Here is a 16971-nt window from a genome sequence, read left to right as displayed (position 1 = left end):
AACAAAAATTGTTGCTCGGGTAAGCATGATAAGGATTGTTGTTATTCATTTTTTACCCCATAAAAAAAATCAAGAAAAAAAATCTAAAAATACAAGAGAATTCTCATGAAGAATGCCTAGAAGATTGTCCAAGTTAGTGGTAAACAACCAAAATAACAAGTGGAAAAGTTGGAGGACCAAAATGTATAAGATTAAAAAAATTAATGATCCAATTCTGATTGACAAAAAACTCATTCGATGAAAATATTTTTATTTGGGGTAAAAAAATACAAATTTAGATGAGTAAGGGTTTAATGAGGATTTTGGAAGGCTTAATTAATTTTATTAAGGACTTAATTGCAAGGAAAATCAGTTTTTTAAAGTTATTTTGGGTGTTAATTAGAAGAAATTGAAGTTTGGAGACTGAAATCGGATGTTGAAAAGTTTAATTGGTCAAATCAGGGACTTAATTATGAAAAAATTAAAATTTAATAGCCAATTAGGGGTTTAATTAAAGAAATTTAGAACTAAGAACCAAATCATAAAGGGCACGAGACATCAAGGGCTGAAATTGACCAGATCAAGAGCCAAATTTAAGAAATTTAAAGGTTTGATTTCAATTAAGGGTCTAAATGCACAAATCAGAAACCAAGGACCATGATGAAAATCACACTAAACTTTGGGGCTAATGATTGGGTTTGGCAGGGGTGAAATTGCATGAAATTAAAAGTTTTGGAGGCACTTCAAGCTGTAATTAAAAGCAATTAGAAGAATATGGACTAAAATGAAATTTGTCAGATCCCAAATAAAAACTCTAATTTATAGGAGTTTAACCAAGATAACGTGTTGTTCACCCACTGTTCATCTTCTTCCTTGATAGTTTGGATGATTGAGTCTGTATCTTCTAGGAGCTCGTTGTGGAGTTCTAGACCTCTAAATGGCTCAAGGTTTTTTTTCCAAATGAAAGAATAACATCCCTTCTACAACCTTATTTTCATAAAATTAGATGTTTACATCTCAATTCTTCCATGGAAATCTCCAACATCTTGTCCCTAATCAGTCATCACTGCATTTTCAAATTCTATGTTAATCGAGTTGACACCTTCAAGCAAATGAATGTGGAGCTACAAACCTCCAAATGGAGCAATGATAGATCCAAATGAAAGGTGTGCATCACCTCTACAAAGTTCAGGTGATCTTCGATGACGTTTGCATCAAACTTTCTCCGACAAAGCCTCGAAAGTGGTTAACTCAGTCAACCTTAACTGAGATACCTATATGTACAAAACCACCTAACTTTTTCTTATGTTCGCATTTAAAAACTCCTAGAGGATTTTTATCAAATGCCATAAATCTTTCATCTGAGATCAGAAGGTGAGAAATGCTTATCTTTGTCTCCAAGAAAGAGAAAACCACCTAAGCAAAACCATTATCCCCAAAAACCATTGAAAGACAAAGGTCAATTGTTAACATTTGTCCAGAACTCTCTCATTTTGATCAAAGGACTGAGCTTTGATCAATTTTTGAGTGAATCCACTAAAAAAACCTAGAAAAAGCCTAGAAATATCCCTAAAAATCAAAGAAAGAAAAAAAAAAGAGAAAAGAGAAAAACATGAGGATATACTCTATAAAAAGAGCTTATTGTGAAGGTTCAAAGACCTAATATAGAAGGTCTAGCAAGTTTTAGAAAGAATATAAAGTGAAAGGGAATGAAGGAAGGAAAAGAGAAGGGAAGTAACATCTTGGAGAAGGTATAACCATGTGAAAAATCAAGGGTGAAGTCCATGTGGGCTGCTCATTCATGCTTTTTTCAATCTTTAATGATGTTTTTGAATCTTTTTTGCATTATTTAGTGTTTTAGCATTTATGTTGATTAATGAATGAAAATATTGTTTTAATTGATTAATCTTGTTTTGAAGTTGTTAAGGTTGTTGAGATGCTTAAAAGATATTTGTGTGTTTGGTTTTGACGAAGTATAGTAGTTTTGGAATTTGTTAAAGGTAGGAGTAGGTGTTTGATGTCTTTTTCTAGGTTGCTAATGCATGTTTTTTATTTCTAAGTTTAGTTTGGGTCTCAAGTGTTTAAAGAGTCAGTTTTAGAGTGAGTTTTAATGTTTTTGTTGGCTGATAATAGGATTGCAGTTTTGAAAGTTGAAATTTTATACATGTTCTTAATGATTCGAAGATATTTATTAGTGTAGGAATAATATTTTTATAAGAGAAATGATATTTTATCATTTTTTTTAGTATTTTTTTTGGAGCATGTAAAACAAGCATCTAAAAACTAAATTAATATTTTTTTTATTTTTAACTTTCTATTTAGCAAATTCCATGAAGATGCCTCTAGAAAAAATAATGAGCGTACGTTCATCTTTAGAAACATGAAGTATAAGATTATTAGTCTAATACATGCTTTTTAGTTTTTCTTTTGTTAATTTCTATCAACTTATAAATAACTACTAGTAAGAATGTTTGATATCTTTTCTTTGAAGAAAAAAACAGAGAAAAAAAAATTTCATACAACACACGTAAATAATTATTTTAATTCAAAAGGTTATCTTATCTCTTTTATTTAAAAGTAAAGCTAGTTTGATTATATATATATATATATATATATATATATATATATATATATATATATATATATATATATATATATATGTCATTATATAGATAAATTAGGTTTTGATTTTATATATTGATTACTTAAATCTAGTAATGGTTATAATTAAACTCTAAAAAAATAAGACTTGATAGAACATTGAATCTTATGTACTCGTATTTGTATTGAATATTATAATATTTAAATATCCTAACCTATCAAGTCACGATTATAGTACAATAGCTGTGAGCTAATTTTATTAAAAGGTTTTTTTGTTCTTTGGCATATTGAATTTGATAATTGAGTTCAATATGAGTTTATTCCATTCCAAAGAATTAAACTTTATGAATGGCGATCCGTTATCAAATTTTTATTTTGTTTTTTTATTGGATGTGATATAGTTTCTTAATACCTTCCCTCACATGTAGCTCTTTTTTTTTTTTTCTCCGAGTAGCTAGTACTGTTTATCTAGACACAAATCACTGTGAATTGAAGCAGTGTAATGATAAAATTATCCTTGCCACATAAACTTGCAAAGCATGTAGTAGGGGGGTTGTCTTTTTTATGGGATGCATTTATTATTGAAAAAATAATTGGGGATAAAATTATCAGTTTTGATTTTGCTAGGGCAAGGTAAGGTTGTGGGCACCAAGCGCTGGGACATAAGATGGCTGCCATACACCTGACGTTGGGGTTGTCATGTCCTAGGAGCTAGGGCCAAACCCGTGCGTTAGACAAGTTTATTATTATTATTATTATTATTATTATTATTATTATTATTATTAAATTCATTAATATTATTAAACATGAAATAAATATTATTATTATCGAAAAAAATATTGATTTGATTTGAAGGGTAAAATCAATTGTTGTTGTTGTTGTTATTGTTAAATTGGGTTTGACATCCCCTTCCAGACCCACAAAATTTGGGGTTGAAAAAGGGTACCTGACTCAAGCGTCTTGGGTGTGACAATCATGCGTAGTAGCCAGACCAAAGTAGCTTGGGTCTGGCGTGGTTGCCAAAACCAGGTACTTGGGTCTGGCAACCCATGCTAGACCAAAGCAAATAACAAACAAACAGATGACAAAATGATGTATTTTAACTATTTAATAGTGTGTGAAAGGTCAAAAAACACCTGGATAAAAGGTCTTGATTTTGTTAACCTTAGGGATATAATAGTATTTTTACTATGCAAATAATTGTTGAAAGACTACCATACCCCCGTTGAAACATTTAATATCAATGAGTCTATGAGAAATATTGAAATACGCCCACAACCAGGGCTTCATCTTTATCAACCAATAAGCAAAATAAAAATTTAACTTTATGCGAAAAGACAACATTAGCCTCATCTCAAGCCTTCAAAACTTGGAATATCCACTATGCAAGTTTACAGTAGATTGTGTCTTAGTTCACAGTACATGTGCACAGGGGTTGTCAACCCCACGAAGCTTAGATCTAGCAATCATACCAGACCCGCACCTGGGTCTAGAACCAAACATGACTATCAGACCCAAGGCTCTTGGGCCTAGCGTGGCAACCAGACTTAAGTAACTTGGGCTTGGGTCTGCCACGGGTGTCAGACCCTTGGACCTTGAGTCTGACGTGTTTGTCAAACCCAAAGTGCTAGGGTCTGGCAACTCATGCCAAACCCAAGCAAACAACAAACAAACAGATGACAATTATGCACTTTAGTTGTCAGGAGAGAGAAAAGAAAGAAAAAACGCAAACAATTGATCATCGACGACAATCCAACCATGATATGTCTACCCGCGCCCCACCATGTGGAAGAGGACACGTCAGCGCATCTATTTATATGACAGATAGCCAGATTTGGCCACCGAGAAGCGTCTCACGCGCCTTTTTAATGGTGCGGGTGCCGCCCACTCATTGGAACATGTGGAACACGCGTCAGCAGCTTTTTAATTAAAAAATAAAAAATACAACATGAAAATACAAAAACACCCTCATGATCCTCTTAATTACACATCATAACTATGTAAATATCACAATCCACAGTAATCTGTGTCTATAACTATAGTAAAATCTACACGCCATTTAGCTTTCTTTATAATAATATAATGGTTTTTGACGATTTTGTATATGTTTTATCATTGTATGTAGGATTAATTTACTCATAAAAAAGATAATTAGCAGAACCCTATCAAGATTATTCATTTTTCAAGAAAAGACATGCACCCTTCTGCAACACTTGCTCAAAATCGTGTTCCATTTCCATATATAGCCGCTATCATCACAGCTAATATTCGTCCCCTTCTACGAAACAGGTCGAGTAAGGAACGTGGTTTTCATGTTGGCTTCAGGATGGACGCGAGATGATGAAGCATCACTCCAAAAATAGACGCTTAACCTCCAAAAATATCATCTTTCCGCTTACACTTTGATTAAAGCTCGAGTACATCCAAAATATGTAACATAAGCATCCAACGTTTTTCTTGATGTTCTATATAAAACCAAATGACTAATGTCTCTGCCAACTCTTTCGGTACTTGATGCCAAGAAGATGATTGTCACTTATAGCTATTTCCTTCGTAACCTTTCCCCCCCAAATTTGGGTTAAAGTTCCGAGAAGCAACAAGCCCATCTGAGCCCACTGGGAATATATATACAAGGATATACTTCTTGCCATTCCCGAATAAAATCAAACAGCCTTTTCTCTCACAGTTCAAAAGCTAGGTAGAATTTGATTTCTTCAGTGAATATTTACATCAAGATAATATCATAGCCATTTTGCTAATCTATAGAATCTGAGCCCATTGTTATGGATACGAGAAAAGTCATCCTGGCTGTATTTTCAGTGGTTCTGGTTTTCAGGCTTGCTGATAGTTTTGACTACACTGAAGAGGACTTGGCATCAGAGGAGAGACTACGGGACTTGTATGAGAGATGGAGGAGCCATCACACTGTTTCTCGCAGCCTCGCTGAAAAACAAGAGCGTTTCAATGTATTCAAGGAAAATTTAAAACATATTCACAAGGTGAACCACAAGGACAGGCCTTATAAGTTGAAACTGAATAGCTTTGCTGATATGACCAACCATGAGTTCTTGCAACACTATGGAGGCTCAAAGGTTAGCCACTACAGGGTGCTCCGTGGACAAAGACAGGGAACTGGGTCCATGCATGAGGATACAAGTAAGCTTCCTTCTTCTGTTGACTGGAGGAAGAATGGAGCAGTAACCGGTATAAAGGACCAAGGCAAATGTGGTAAGTCTCTGATCTCTGGATTTTCTACTTGGCAAATATATATGGCTGTAGATATTGCTTAATTTGGACAATATTTATTTACTCAAAAATTCCCGATGTTATTGTAGGTAGCTGCTGGGCATTCTCAACTGTAGCTGCAGTGGAAGGTATAAACAAAATCAAAACGGGAGAGCTGATCTCTCTATCTGAGCAAGAGCTGGTTGATTGCGATTCTGATAACCATGGCTGCAATGGAGGATTGATGGAAGACGCATTTAATTTTATTAAGCAAATTGGTGGATTAACATCAGAGAATACGTATCCATACAGAGCTAAAGAGGAGCCATGTGACTCAAACAAGGTTAAGATGACTTATAGCGTCAACAATAATTCTAATTTCTACATTAACTGTATGTCTCTGATGCACATGGACCATAACTCCTCGTGGTGTTGCAGATGAATTCTCCTGTTGTGAATATCGATGGGTACGAAATGGTGCCTGAAAATGATGAGAATGCATTGATGAAAGCTGTTGCAAACCAACCTGTAGCAATTGCAATGGATGCTGGTGGCAAGGATCTCCAGTTCTACTCGGAGGCAAGTTTCTGACTCAGTTACGAGAGTGATCATTCATGGTGTGTGTGTGTTTCAGAAAGTTAGAATTAAAAATTATCTAGCACGTTCAGATAATTTTAAAAACATCGACTGAATTTTAGTAAGCCAGCAATTTTAAACATCTAGCTATTATTGATAAATATGGAATTTGGGTGCATTAATTGCAGGGAGTATTCACTGGAGATTGCGGCACAGAGCTGAATCATGGAGTAGCACTTGTGGGCTATGGGACGACTCAAGATGGAACGAAGTACTGGATAGTAAAGAATTCATGGGGCACCGATTGGGGAGAGAAGGGTTACATAAGAATGCAACGTGGGATTGATGCAGAAGAAGGATTGTGCGGCATAACAATGGAGGCCTCCTACCCAGTCAAGTTGCGCTCAGACAACAAGAAAGCACCATCTCGCAAGGATGAACTCTAGTTGATCGGTGTGGCTAAATAAAGAGTAGATCGCCTCAACCAAAATAATATATGTTTTCACAGATGTAATGTTCTATGCTATAGCTTGGATGGAAATAAAAGCTGTTTGATCCTAAGTAAGATCGATTATTTTATAATATTATTGTATTGTCGATTTTAGTTACAAGTCAAATTCTAGGAAAATTTTATGCCTTTTTATCACTCTTTTTTTCAAATTTTTTTATTTTAATTAACAAAACCTAATTGAAGAGGGAAAAACACGGTTTCAATGTGAGAGGAGGATTCACTTTTCATTACAACAATGTATTTATATTTTTATCCTTTCTAAAAAAATTAATGAGTTGGTATTGGGGTAAATATAATTTTTCTATAAAGTTAATTAGTTATTATCAAATTGATCCAAGATAAAAAGGTCTTTTACCATTTTAAAAGCATTGTAAAATAACTAAATTAGCCTTGAAAATATATTTTTATTTAACCAGCATTCAGGGTTTTTTTATTTTCACTTTGTTTTTTAGTTATATTCAAGTTGGCTAAAGGGCAATTTAATATTTAATAAATATAAATATAATTAAAAAAAACTTGTTGATGCATGCATTACACACACTAGAACGCTTGCCACTTCATCATATTTAAGCGACACATACAACGGATTATGCTGGCCAAAAAGACATTAGTTGATTTTTTTTAATCATCTTGACACTAAAGACTTTATCAAACCCATAATTGTAGCTACCTTGTGTTAACTTAAAAGGTGTTTGATTTTGTAAGTGCAATTAGGGTTGGGTTGAAACAAGTATCACAAATGCCTTCACATATGAATTTTATACGTTATAAAATTGTAAATAGTTTGATGAAACAATAAAAGAATCTATTGTACAGGGATTATTCATTTCATTGTTTAATAATAATTATAAATCTACAATATTTTGAAAACAAATATATATAAGTTTGATGCTATTAATTTTGGAAGTCATACAATTATGATGTGCTTGATATGGAGTGATCATGTCAATGAATGGAGTACCAAGAATGATGGTATGATTAATATCTTTTGTAACGACAAAGAATGTTTTAAGAGAAATGTCTTTGTTGAAGAATATATATATATTTGTTTTCAAAATATTGTAGTTCACAACCAAATCTCAATATGAAAAGCATATTAACCAAAAACATAAAACTATTTTTTATCCAACCACAGTTTTAACCAAACATTTAAATTTATTAAATGAACCTCAACTAAAAATAATTTTTACGAAACTCTTTTTTTAAACCACAATCACTAAAGTAATTATAATGCCAAACACACCAGTACCCTTGTCCTTCTCTTGAAAGTTGTGATTTGTTCTTTTAAAAGTGATTTAGAGAAAATATCTTATTTTATAAATTTTTGATGATGATGATTTTTCAAAAACAAGTTAAACATTTCTATTTATACATTCAAAATCCTTTATAGAAATAGGATCTCTAATTAAAACTTGCATAACTAAAAGAATTTATAGTAAAATATTAATTAAATTAAAAATTTTAATCTAAATAGAAAAAAAATTCAAATACAACAAGGTAAATAAAAATAATCTTGTCCATTAACTTTCAGATCTTATTTAAAAGCGTTCCTAATATTTAATCATCATGAAATTTTAACACAATAAAAAAATATGATCCCTAAAATCTTTTAATAAAATTTTAGCTCGAAACAACTATCAAATAAAAAATTATATTTAATTTACCAAACTATTTCTTAAATTTTTATTAAACTACTCAAAAACCTAAAAGTCTTAACAAGGAAATAAATAATACCGTAAACATTATTATGCAAGAATAATTAAATAAAGTGCCCGCCCGAGCTTGTTAGACGTCTGTCGTTTATCTTCGATAACGCAAGAGAGTTTGTTTTATCCTTTCTATAGTTAAAAACGTATGAATGGAATTAGCGGAAGCACGACTAACCGACCCTGGTCAAATTAAATCTGATAAAAAGTCAATAATACTCGACAAGCCATGTGAAATTGTCATCGTTGTCGTTTATCAATGTTTTCTAATAAACCAAACAGTAATAAGATATCTGTCTGGACATTTTGCAGGAGAGGATTCTCGATGTGACTGCCTAACCTCCAAGTAAATATATTCATCTTGAACTATTTAGATGGCAGTCTATTAGTAAAAAATTAGGATTAAAAAATTTGTTCTTTTTATAGTTTTAAATTCGAGTCTTATAGTTATTCGTATAATGGCCACTGGAAGTTTACATAGTCATTAACTTCAAGGTCCGTGGAATTAATTAAGGTATGCGTAAGCTGGCCCGGCATATTAAACTAAAAAAAAAATTCATCTTGATTCTTGGGCAATCGTTCATGTTTTGGAGGAACTGTTTGGATTGGATTTTTCTCGTTCTGCGGTACCAGGTATATAACGCTAGCTCTCTTTAAATGCAGTGTTTGGCAGCGCTGCCAAAATGCGTTTATCTAAAATTTAAAAAATAGTTTTTTTATATAAAATTATTATTTTTTATGATTTTTTTTCAAATAAAAACACTTTAGAATACGATATTTACCAAACTCCCAAACAGGTCTTACATTTTATTCTCTCTTTCCTTTCTGTCTTTTTAACAAAATTTCAATATTTAATCTTTTAGGTTGGAAATTCATAATCGAAACCTCTTCCACAGACTCATACCGCATATCCATGATAGAGATATGTGAGGCTGGCGCATAAAAACATTCAATTCTGAGAAAAGAAAGCAAAATATCCTTTTCAAATAGGAATTAAAGGGCGAAGGAGATTAATCGACAAACCGGAGGAGCTGAGTACGTTCATCAGCTTGAACAAAGCTGTTATCTTGACGAGCTTCCAAAATACTAAGCATCAGGTTCATCCTGATTACATTGCAATCACTCTGCTTGGATATGTTCATCATATTCTGCTGTTTGAGTTTCTGGCGTTCAGATTCTATCTCTTCACACTTTTGTCTTATTTCTTTTATGCGTTCTTGTCCCTCGCCAATCTCTTCCATATCAGTTTTCAACTCTTCCACTATTCTTTCCCTCCTCCCTCTGTTCTTGTTGATATTTTTCTCTCTTTTCTGCAGGGCAGGCCGGCGCCCATGCATATGAAATATGTTAGTTAATAATCGGTAACGGAGAAAATAATTATTATTATCCTAATTAATTTCTGGGGTTTTTAACATGAGATATCGAAACAATAAAACAAAAAAAATTAAAATAAAATAAAAACATAGAATTGGAGATTCGTGGGTACCCATTGTCTCCTGCGTTTTGTCTTGGAAACATCTCGGCTCGGGGATAGAGACTTCAAAGCCATAAAATCTCTAATTTTATAAAAACTGAAAGTTTTTTTAAAAATAAATTAGACATTTTTATTTATCCTGCTTCAAAATCATTTATAAAAAAAAAATTATAATTAGAATTTGTCTAATTAAAAGAATTCATCTAATATTAAAATTTATAAATAATAAAATACTAATTAAATTAAAAGCTCTAATCTAAATAGAAAAAACAATTTAAACACAAAAATAAAAATAATTTTACACCGGTAACTTATTTAGAGGCTTTTCTGATGTCTAATTATTATGAAATTTTAATCTGATTAAAAATAAAATTTTCAAAATCTTTGTTTAAAATTCTAACTCGATCCAATCAAATTAAAAATTATATTTAATTTACCAAACTCTTCAAAACCTAAAAGTATAAAGAAAATAATACAAAAGATATTATTATACCAAAAATAATAAAGAAAATACCCCACGCATCATTGTGCGCTCGATCTTGTTAGACATCTGCCATTTATCTTCGATAACGCAAGAAAGTTTGCTTTAATTCTTTCTATGGTTAAGAACGTTTTTTCAGTTAGCTATGGACCGTTGTTCTTTTAGAAAAATAACAAAAAAACTAAAAATTGGCTTTTTGTCATCGATCTATTGCATAGCATAAAATGTTTGGGTTTATTATAAATTTGAATGTTTGGGTCCCATTTTCCTATATCATTTATATGATTTAATTTAAGTGTATACTACACCAATTAGAGCATAACTAGCTAAAAAATAACATGAAAAGTAAAACAAAAAAATTATTATTAACGTGAGTGTCCGGGTCAACTTGCGCGCACCTCAACTAATTCTACAGACTCTGAAGTTAACGACCATGTAAACTTTCAATGGCCATCATATTAGCAACCACAGGTCTCGAACCTGAGATTATAAAAAGAGCAAATCCTTTAATCATAAATTCTTACCACTAAATCACCTAGTAAATGATTGTAAAATTATTTTAATTGTTAAGAGATCGGTAATGGTGGTGGGAGAAATTTTATGGTGGCAGTGACATGAGTTTTTAAAAATTAGAGTTATCCAATTTTTGGAGTGGTTGAAAAACTTTAGGAATATATTAACTTAAAAATACAATTGAAAATAATACTTAAAGGATATATAAAAAAATAATATCAAAATCCTCAAAAGCTCCAAAATAGAAGCATGGAACTTTTTACATTTAAGTTTAGAGGTGAGATACATGTGATTTTCACATTTAAATTTGCAGTATGAAAAAAGCCAGCACATCATAGATAATCGAGCAATATAAATATTGGGTGGCCATTTCAATTAGAATTTGGAACTTTATTTCTTAAAGCTCGGATAAAAAAGGACCCGTGTGGTCTTCCAAGAAAAAAAAAAAAAAACCCCTCATGTGTAGCTTCTCTTTTCGGTAATAGTATATTTCAGTCTACTAGCATCAACTTCAAAACTAAATCGGTATATGGAAGTGTAATAATTTGAATTTTTTATATATATTTTAAAAAAATGTTTGATGTGGAAAAAAATGGAATTGATATTTTTTATTGTTTTATGTGTTAATAATAAAAATAAAAATAATTTTAAAAAAAAATATTTTGATATATTTTTAAATAAAAAATAGTTAAAAAAAACATCTTATACCACAATATCAAACATACATTTAGTTCGTGTTTGAGATTGTGATGCAATATGTTTTTTAAAATGGATTTTTTTAAATACATCACAATAATATTTATTTTATTTTTATTTTTATTTTTAATATTAGCCTATTAAAATATATAAAAAAATTAAAAAAATATTAATTTAAAGATTTTTCAAAAAAAACATACAGTACAGCTACTTTTCCAAACATGCTAAAAAAACAATTAAAAATAACTAGTTGAGGCATCCTGCGACTACATTTACATTTAAAAGGAACGGGATTCGGTTCCTTTTCACCCTTTGCACCGATCTTATACCCTTTTTTTATATATACCTGCCCGTGCTAATTAAGTCAGTGAAAATACAAATTCGGAACTCAATTAATTATAATTTTCACTCCTATGATCTATTAAAGTTTATATTTAAACTCATCTAGTTTAACTTGTACTATTTGGACTCCTATATTTTTATTAGTGGTGGAGTTCAGATGTAAAATTTTAAAAAAATTCAAATTAATATAACCTGTATAAATAATTTTGAAATTTACTCTTTAAAATTAGATTGGTTTGGTAATTAAGCTTTGTATTTTATTCAATTTGTTTTTTATGAGAGTATTTTAGTGTTATAGACTTGTCGTGAATTTAGTGAGCTGACTTGAGTTGACTCGAGTCGAGTTTATTGTTATTTTAAAAAATAAAATCTAGTTTTATCCTTCAATATTTGATTTACCAAGAATTGAATTTTGATTTTTTTTTCTTCTATTGTATCACATTTTGATTTAGTTTTTGTTTTATTATTAAATAAGATTATAGAATCTCTTTAAAAATATCAAGATTATATATTTCTATGATATTAATAATTTTTTTTTGTAGTTGATTATTGTCAATTTTTTTGTTAGATTTATCTATGATTTTATTAAATTAATCAAACTTGTTAGAAACAATCAAGTTGATGATCCGAGTCTTAGATTTTTTTATTTCCTTAAAAATATTACCATATCCTTATTATCTTTTAACAGGGGGCTTTTATATCTTTTGCTTTTATTTTTCTCTAATTTTTAAATTCACGTATCAATTATTTTATTTTTTGTGCATGTGATTTTTACATGTATTTTATCGAATTTATTAACAATAGTTCAAGGGGCTTTTAAACGAATTGTTTGTTTGTTAAAAAAATTTTGATTTTTTGTTGCTGTGCACGTGATTTTCATGTATTTCTTTAAAGAATTTATTAACGAGGCCGAATAAAAAGTGTATAAATAAAATGAGAAATAGTTCAGTTTTTATTAAAAAAAAAAACTTAAAAAACATGTACATAAAAACTAAAATGGTGGTAAAATAAAGTCTTCTGCAGGAAAATAAAGCATCACAGCCAAAATAGTGGTCTCTGGAAAGAAAAGCACCACCCACAAGAAGACAAGCAGCCGTACGTAGTGGTCTTTCCGAAGCCTTCTCTTTTTTTTCAAGCGTGTCAGTACCAACTATATGTAGCCATTTAGTTCTCTTTTATCTGTTTTTGGTTTGTTTCAAAGAAAGATAGACGAGTTAAAATAGACGGATCCAAGTGGCGAACCGTGTGCCCTTGATTGGCTCAAAAAAACGTACTTGCCACGCACGCGTACTCCCTGAGTAGTCTAATGATGCCGAGCCACCGGCAGGGTGATAGGACGGCCAAAATGGTGGCAAGCAGACGGTGAGCAATACCACTGGATTGGGTGGGGCTGGGGAGGGGGGTTCTTTTTAGGTTCGATTGAGTACTATATATTTACCCAGATATTTTAAAAACATAAAAAAAATAAATTATAATAAAACTCAAGTTAAATTATCTAACTGAACAAAAGCAAGGCTGGTTTGTACGGACCCCCTACCTATTAACCTTTTTTATTTACCCCTTCTAATTTTTTCTATCTTAATAGTTGAATTATTACTCATTTTAGTTTACATCCCTTTCGTAGATTTCATTAATAAACCCGTTAAAAACATACAAAAATCATGTTGTGCAAAAAAAAATCATGTTGTGCTAAACAAAATCAAAATAAACTCATTGAATTACTGGTTCCATGTTTTTTTTTTTTAACTGGATGTCAGAGTAACCCAAAGACATGAAAGCATCTCCAACGAAATTGCTAAATGAATAGCTAAAAATAAAAAAGTAACATTTTGCTTTCTTTTTTGTTTATTTTTCATACTCTAAAAAAAAGCCAAACAAAATATTAAAATGCATTTTTTTTCCTACAAATATTATTTCTACGTATCTTGGAGCCAACAAAAAAATAAATCAATAAAATTGTCATATAAAAAAAATAATATCAAAATCATTAAAAAAAATAAAACACTTATTTATTTTATTTTAATAAAATTTATTTTTCAAACCATTTTTTTTCATTAAAATATACATAATAAAAAAAATATTATGCTATTTAAAATATTATTTTATCAATCCATTTGAACATCTAGGAGATGCTCTGACAGAGACCGCGTGATCCACGTGTCAAACCCCCAGTAAATCGAGAAAATTGGCGGCATGGATGAAGAGACACGCAGATTGAGGGGTGGACACGTACGATGACTGTAACAGAGAAGGAGCAGTAGACGACAGAGAGCATTAAAATGGGCATTGAAGAAGTGGCAAGAAAAGACAGAGGACTGCTATTGCATGGCCAGGCCAGCAAGCATCCAGCACATGATACAAACGGTGAACAGAGCCACGTGTACTGTACGCATAGTTATTACAAATTATTCGAGAGTTGATCTAACATAGCGTTACCTGTAAACTGTGCGGATTAAACTAGATTAATTTAGAAAATAATTTTAAAATAACATGGTTTTAAGAAAGAAAAAAAACAGAGTTAACTGGGAATTCACCAACTAGATTAATGTCAAACTAACTAAAATCAGCTGGAAGATTTTTTTATTTTTTTATTCAATTTAATTTAATATGTGTATTTATTTTTATTATCCTTAAATTGAATAAAAAATATATTTTAATAAATAAATTTAGCAGATACGATCATATAAATATTTCGTCTTACAAGGTTAAATATATTGATTTTTATTTGTTTTTTAATTTTTAAAATTTTGTTTTTAGTTATCATTGGGTTATTTATTTATTTATTAATATATATAATTCTTGACTTATTTAATTACATGTATGTATAAATTTTTTTATTTTTAATTAGAAATTTTTTAACTATAAAAATATTTTAAAAAAATCTTAAAAAAATCTGTATATATAATTTTTTTGTTAAAAAAATTCAAAACAAGAGTCAAAGTATATAATTAAAGTCAATTTCGAGTAAAGTTTTTGACTCCAAACTCTAATCAATGGACGAGTCCTTCAGGGATAAAGCTTGTAAAATTTTAGAGAAAAATTTTAAGTATTTTTTACTTGAAAACTTATCAAATTAATTTATTTTAATATTTAAAATTATTACATAAAAATATCTAGAAAGAAACTAATTTAGAAAAAACTTTTTATCCAAAAGCACAATTATTGTGAGTGGATGGATCGGCTTTTGTCGCCTACAGGGTTTGTGTATCAATCATTTGAGAGTAGTTGTGCATTCCGTCCTTGTTTACATTTGTCTGCGTGTGCAATTTTGAATTGAATCCACTTTGTTCCAATCAAATCCATGGTCAAACCTTGATGCCCATGCTATGTGCAGACACAGCCATGGTGTCCGTAGCCATACACAATGATTCTCAAAAATCTAGGATAGATACCTAACTCTACGTTCTTAAATATTTCATATGGTTGTGAGGGGTAGTGATTATTTTTTAAATAATTTTTTATGTTAAAATATATATTAATTATATTTTTTTATTTTTTAATATAAAAAAATAACTGGGTAGAAAACAACTCAGTTTCTGAAATATAAGAATATGTTCGTGAGGCTACCGATTACTTTTCAACTAATTTTTCATGTTAATATATATATTAATGATAATTTTTAAAAATTATTTTTGATATTAATATATTAAAATAATTCAAAATATACAGCTTAATCATATATATATATATATATATATATGATTAATCATCAAGACCAGCATACTTAAGTATCACGAAATTAGTTATAAATTACAATATCAGCTTAGAGCATGTTTAGCAGTGTGGTTATGGATGCTTTTCAAATAACTTTTCGTGCCAAAATACATGCCAATGATATTTTTTCATTTTTTAAAAATCATTTTTGATATCAGCACATCAAAACGATCCAAAACATACAAACCATATTAAATTTTAGTAAAAAAAAAAAATTAAATTTTTTAGGAACGCAGCCGCAGCCGCGTTCCCAAACGTTCCCTTAGAGGGCGTTTGTCTACGCGGCTGTGGCTGCATTTTATTTAAAACGCAGTCCGCAGCCGTTTGATAATAACAAAAATCACTTTATTGTGCATGGGGTCCACGTGTTTTTTGCGTTTAAAACGCTGGAAAGGAAAAGCTACGAAAACTTGCTTTGCATGCACTGTAGCGGATTAAAAACCTGCGGACAGTGCAATTCACTGCACTGTTCACGAGTGAATTGCACTGTTAGCAGGTTTGGGTTTTTTTGTTTTTTTTTTTTTTAGTGTGTGTTAATTGTATTAATTTAAAAAAAAAACTAGTTTAGAGAATTAAATTCATTCGCGATGTGAACAATTTTTTCTCTCAAAAAATTAGTATAGAGTGAATTAAATTCACGCGCACAGTAATATCAATTTTATATCTGATAATATTTTATCTAATTTTATTACACGCTCAAAAAGTTATGAAAACTATAGTTCTTATCGGATGAATTTTGGACGTAATGGAATTATAAATAGTTTAATGGAATAATAAAAAATATTTTATATAAAATATTTTTTATTATTCCATTAAACTATTTATAATTCCATTACGTCCAAAATTAATAAAAAATATTTTATAAAAAATATTATTTTTTTCATGATGTAATAAGAGTAATTAATTTTACAATATTTAAATTTAAAACCATCAATATTAATATATTTTTTAAAAAATTATTTTATAACCTCAATTTCAAAAACATTCTTAACCAAACACATTAAACTATTTTTTCTTCAACCTCAATTTCAACCACAGTTTTAACCAAACACCTATTTTTTCAAACCAACCTCAACTAAAAGTACTTTTTATAAAAACAACTTTTTTTAAATCACAACCACAACAGCTACTGCAATACCAAACACACTCTTAG

At 30.2% G+C, this 16971-nt stretch overlaps 1 protein-coding gene across 2 annotated transcripts; it reads left to right on the top strand.

The window, feature by feature from the left end:
- Positions 1 to 5123: 5123 nt before the first annotated feature.
- LOC7473196 (vignain) lies at positions 5124 to 6992 on the top strand. 2 transcript variants are annotated; one of them, XM_052455460.1, is made up of 4 exons: positions 5124 to 5808; positions 5916 to 6148; positions 6244 to 6388; positions 6574 to 6992. In XM_052455460.1, the coding sequence occupies exons 1-4, from the start codon at positions 5364 to 5366 to the stop codon at positions 6825 to 6827; spliced, it is 1077 nt and encodes a 358-aa protein (XP_052311420.1). In that variant the 5' UTR covers positions 5124 to 5363; the 3' UTR covers positions 6828 to 6992. The 2 variants fall into 2 exon arrangements, with proteins under 2 accessions (XP_052311420.1, XP_024461750.1); XM_024605982.2 differs by having other exon boundaries at positions 5166 to 5808; positions 6244 to 6384; positions 6570 to 6992.
- Positions 6993 to 16971: the final 9979 nt, after the last annotated feature.

This window comes from Populus trichocarpa, chromosome 8 (assembly GCF_000002775.5).
Source record: "Populus trichocarpa isolate Nisqually-1 chromosome 8, P.trichocarpa_v4.1, whole genome shotgun sequence".
Classification (NCBI taxonomy): domain Eukaryota; kingdom Viridiplantae; phylum Streptophyta; class Magnoliopsida; order Malpighiales; family Salicaceae; genus Populus; species Populus trichocarpa.
This window is presented reverse-complemented; position numbering and strand designations above follow the sequence as displayed.

Coding starts and splice junctions, on each gene's coding strand:
- LOC7473196 (XM_052455460.1), top strand. CDS start 5,364: ATGGATACGAGAAAAGTCATCCTGGCTGTATTTTCAGTGGTTCTGGTT. Junction 5,809..5,915: donor AAAGGACCAAGGCAAATGTG/GTAAGTCTCTGA, acceptor ATGTTATTGTAG/GTAGCTGCTGGGCATTCTCA. Junction 6,389..6,573: donor CCAGTTCTACTCGGAGGCAA/GTTTCTGACTCA, acceptor AATTGCAGGGAG/TATTCACTGGAGATTGCGGC.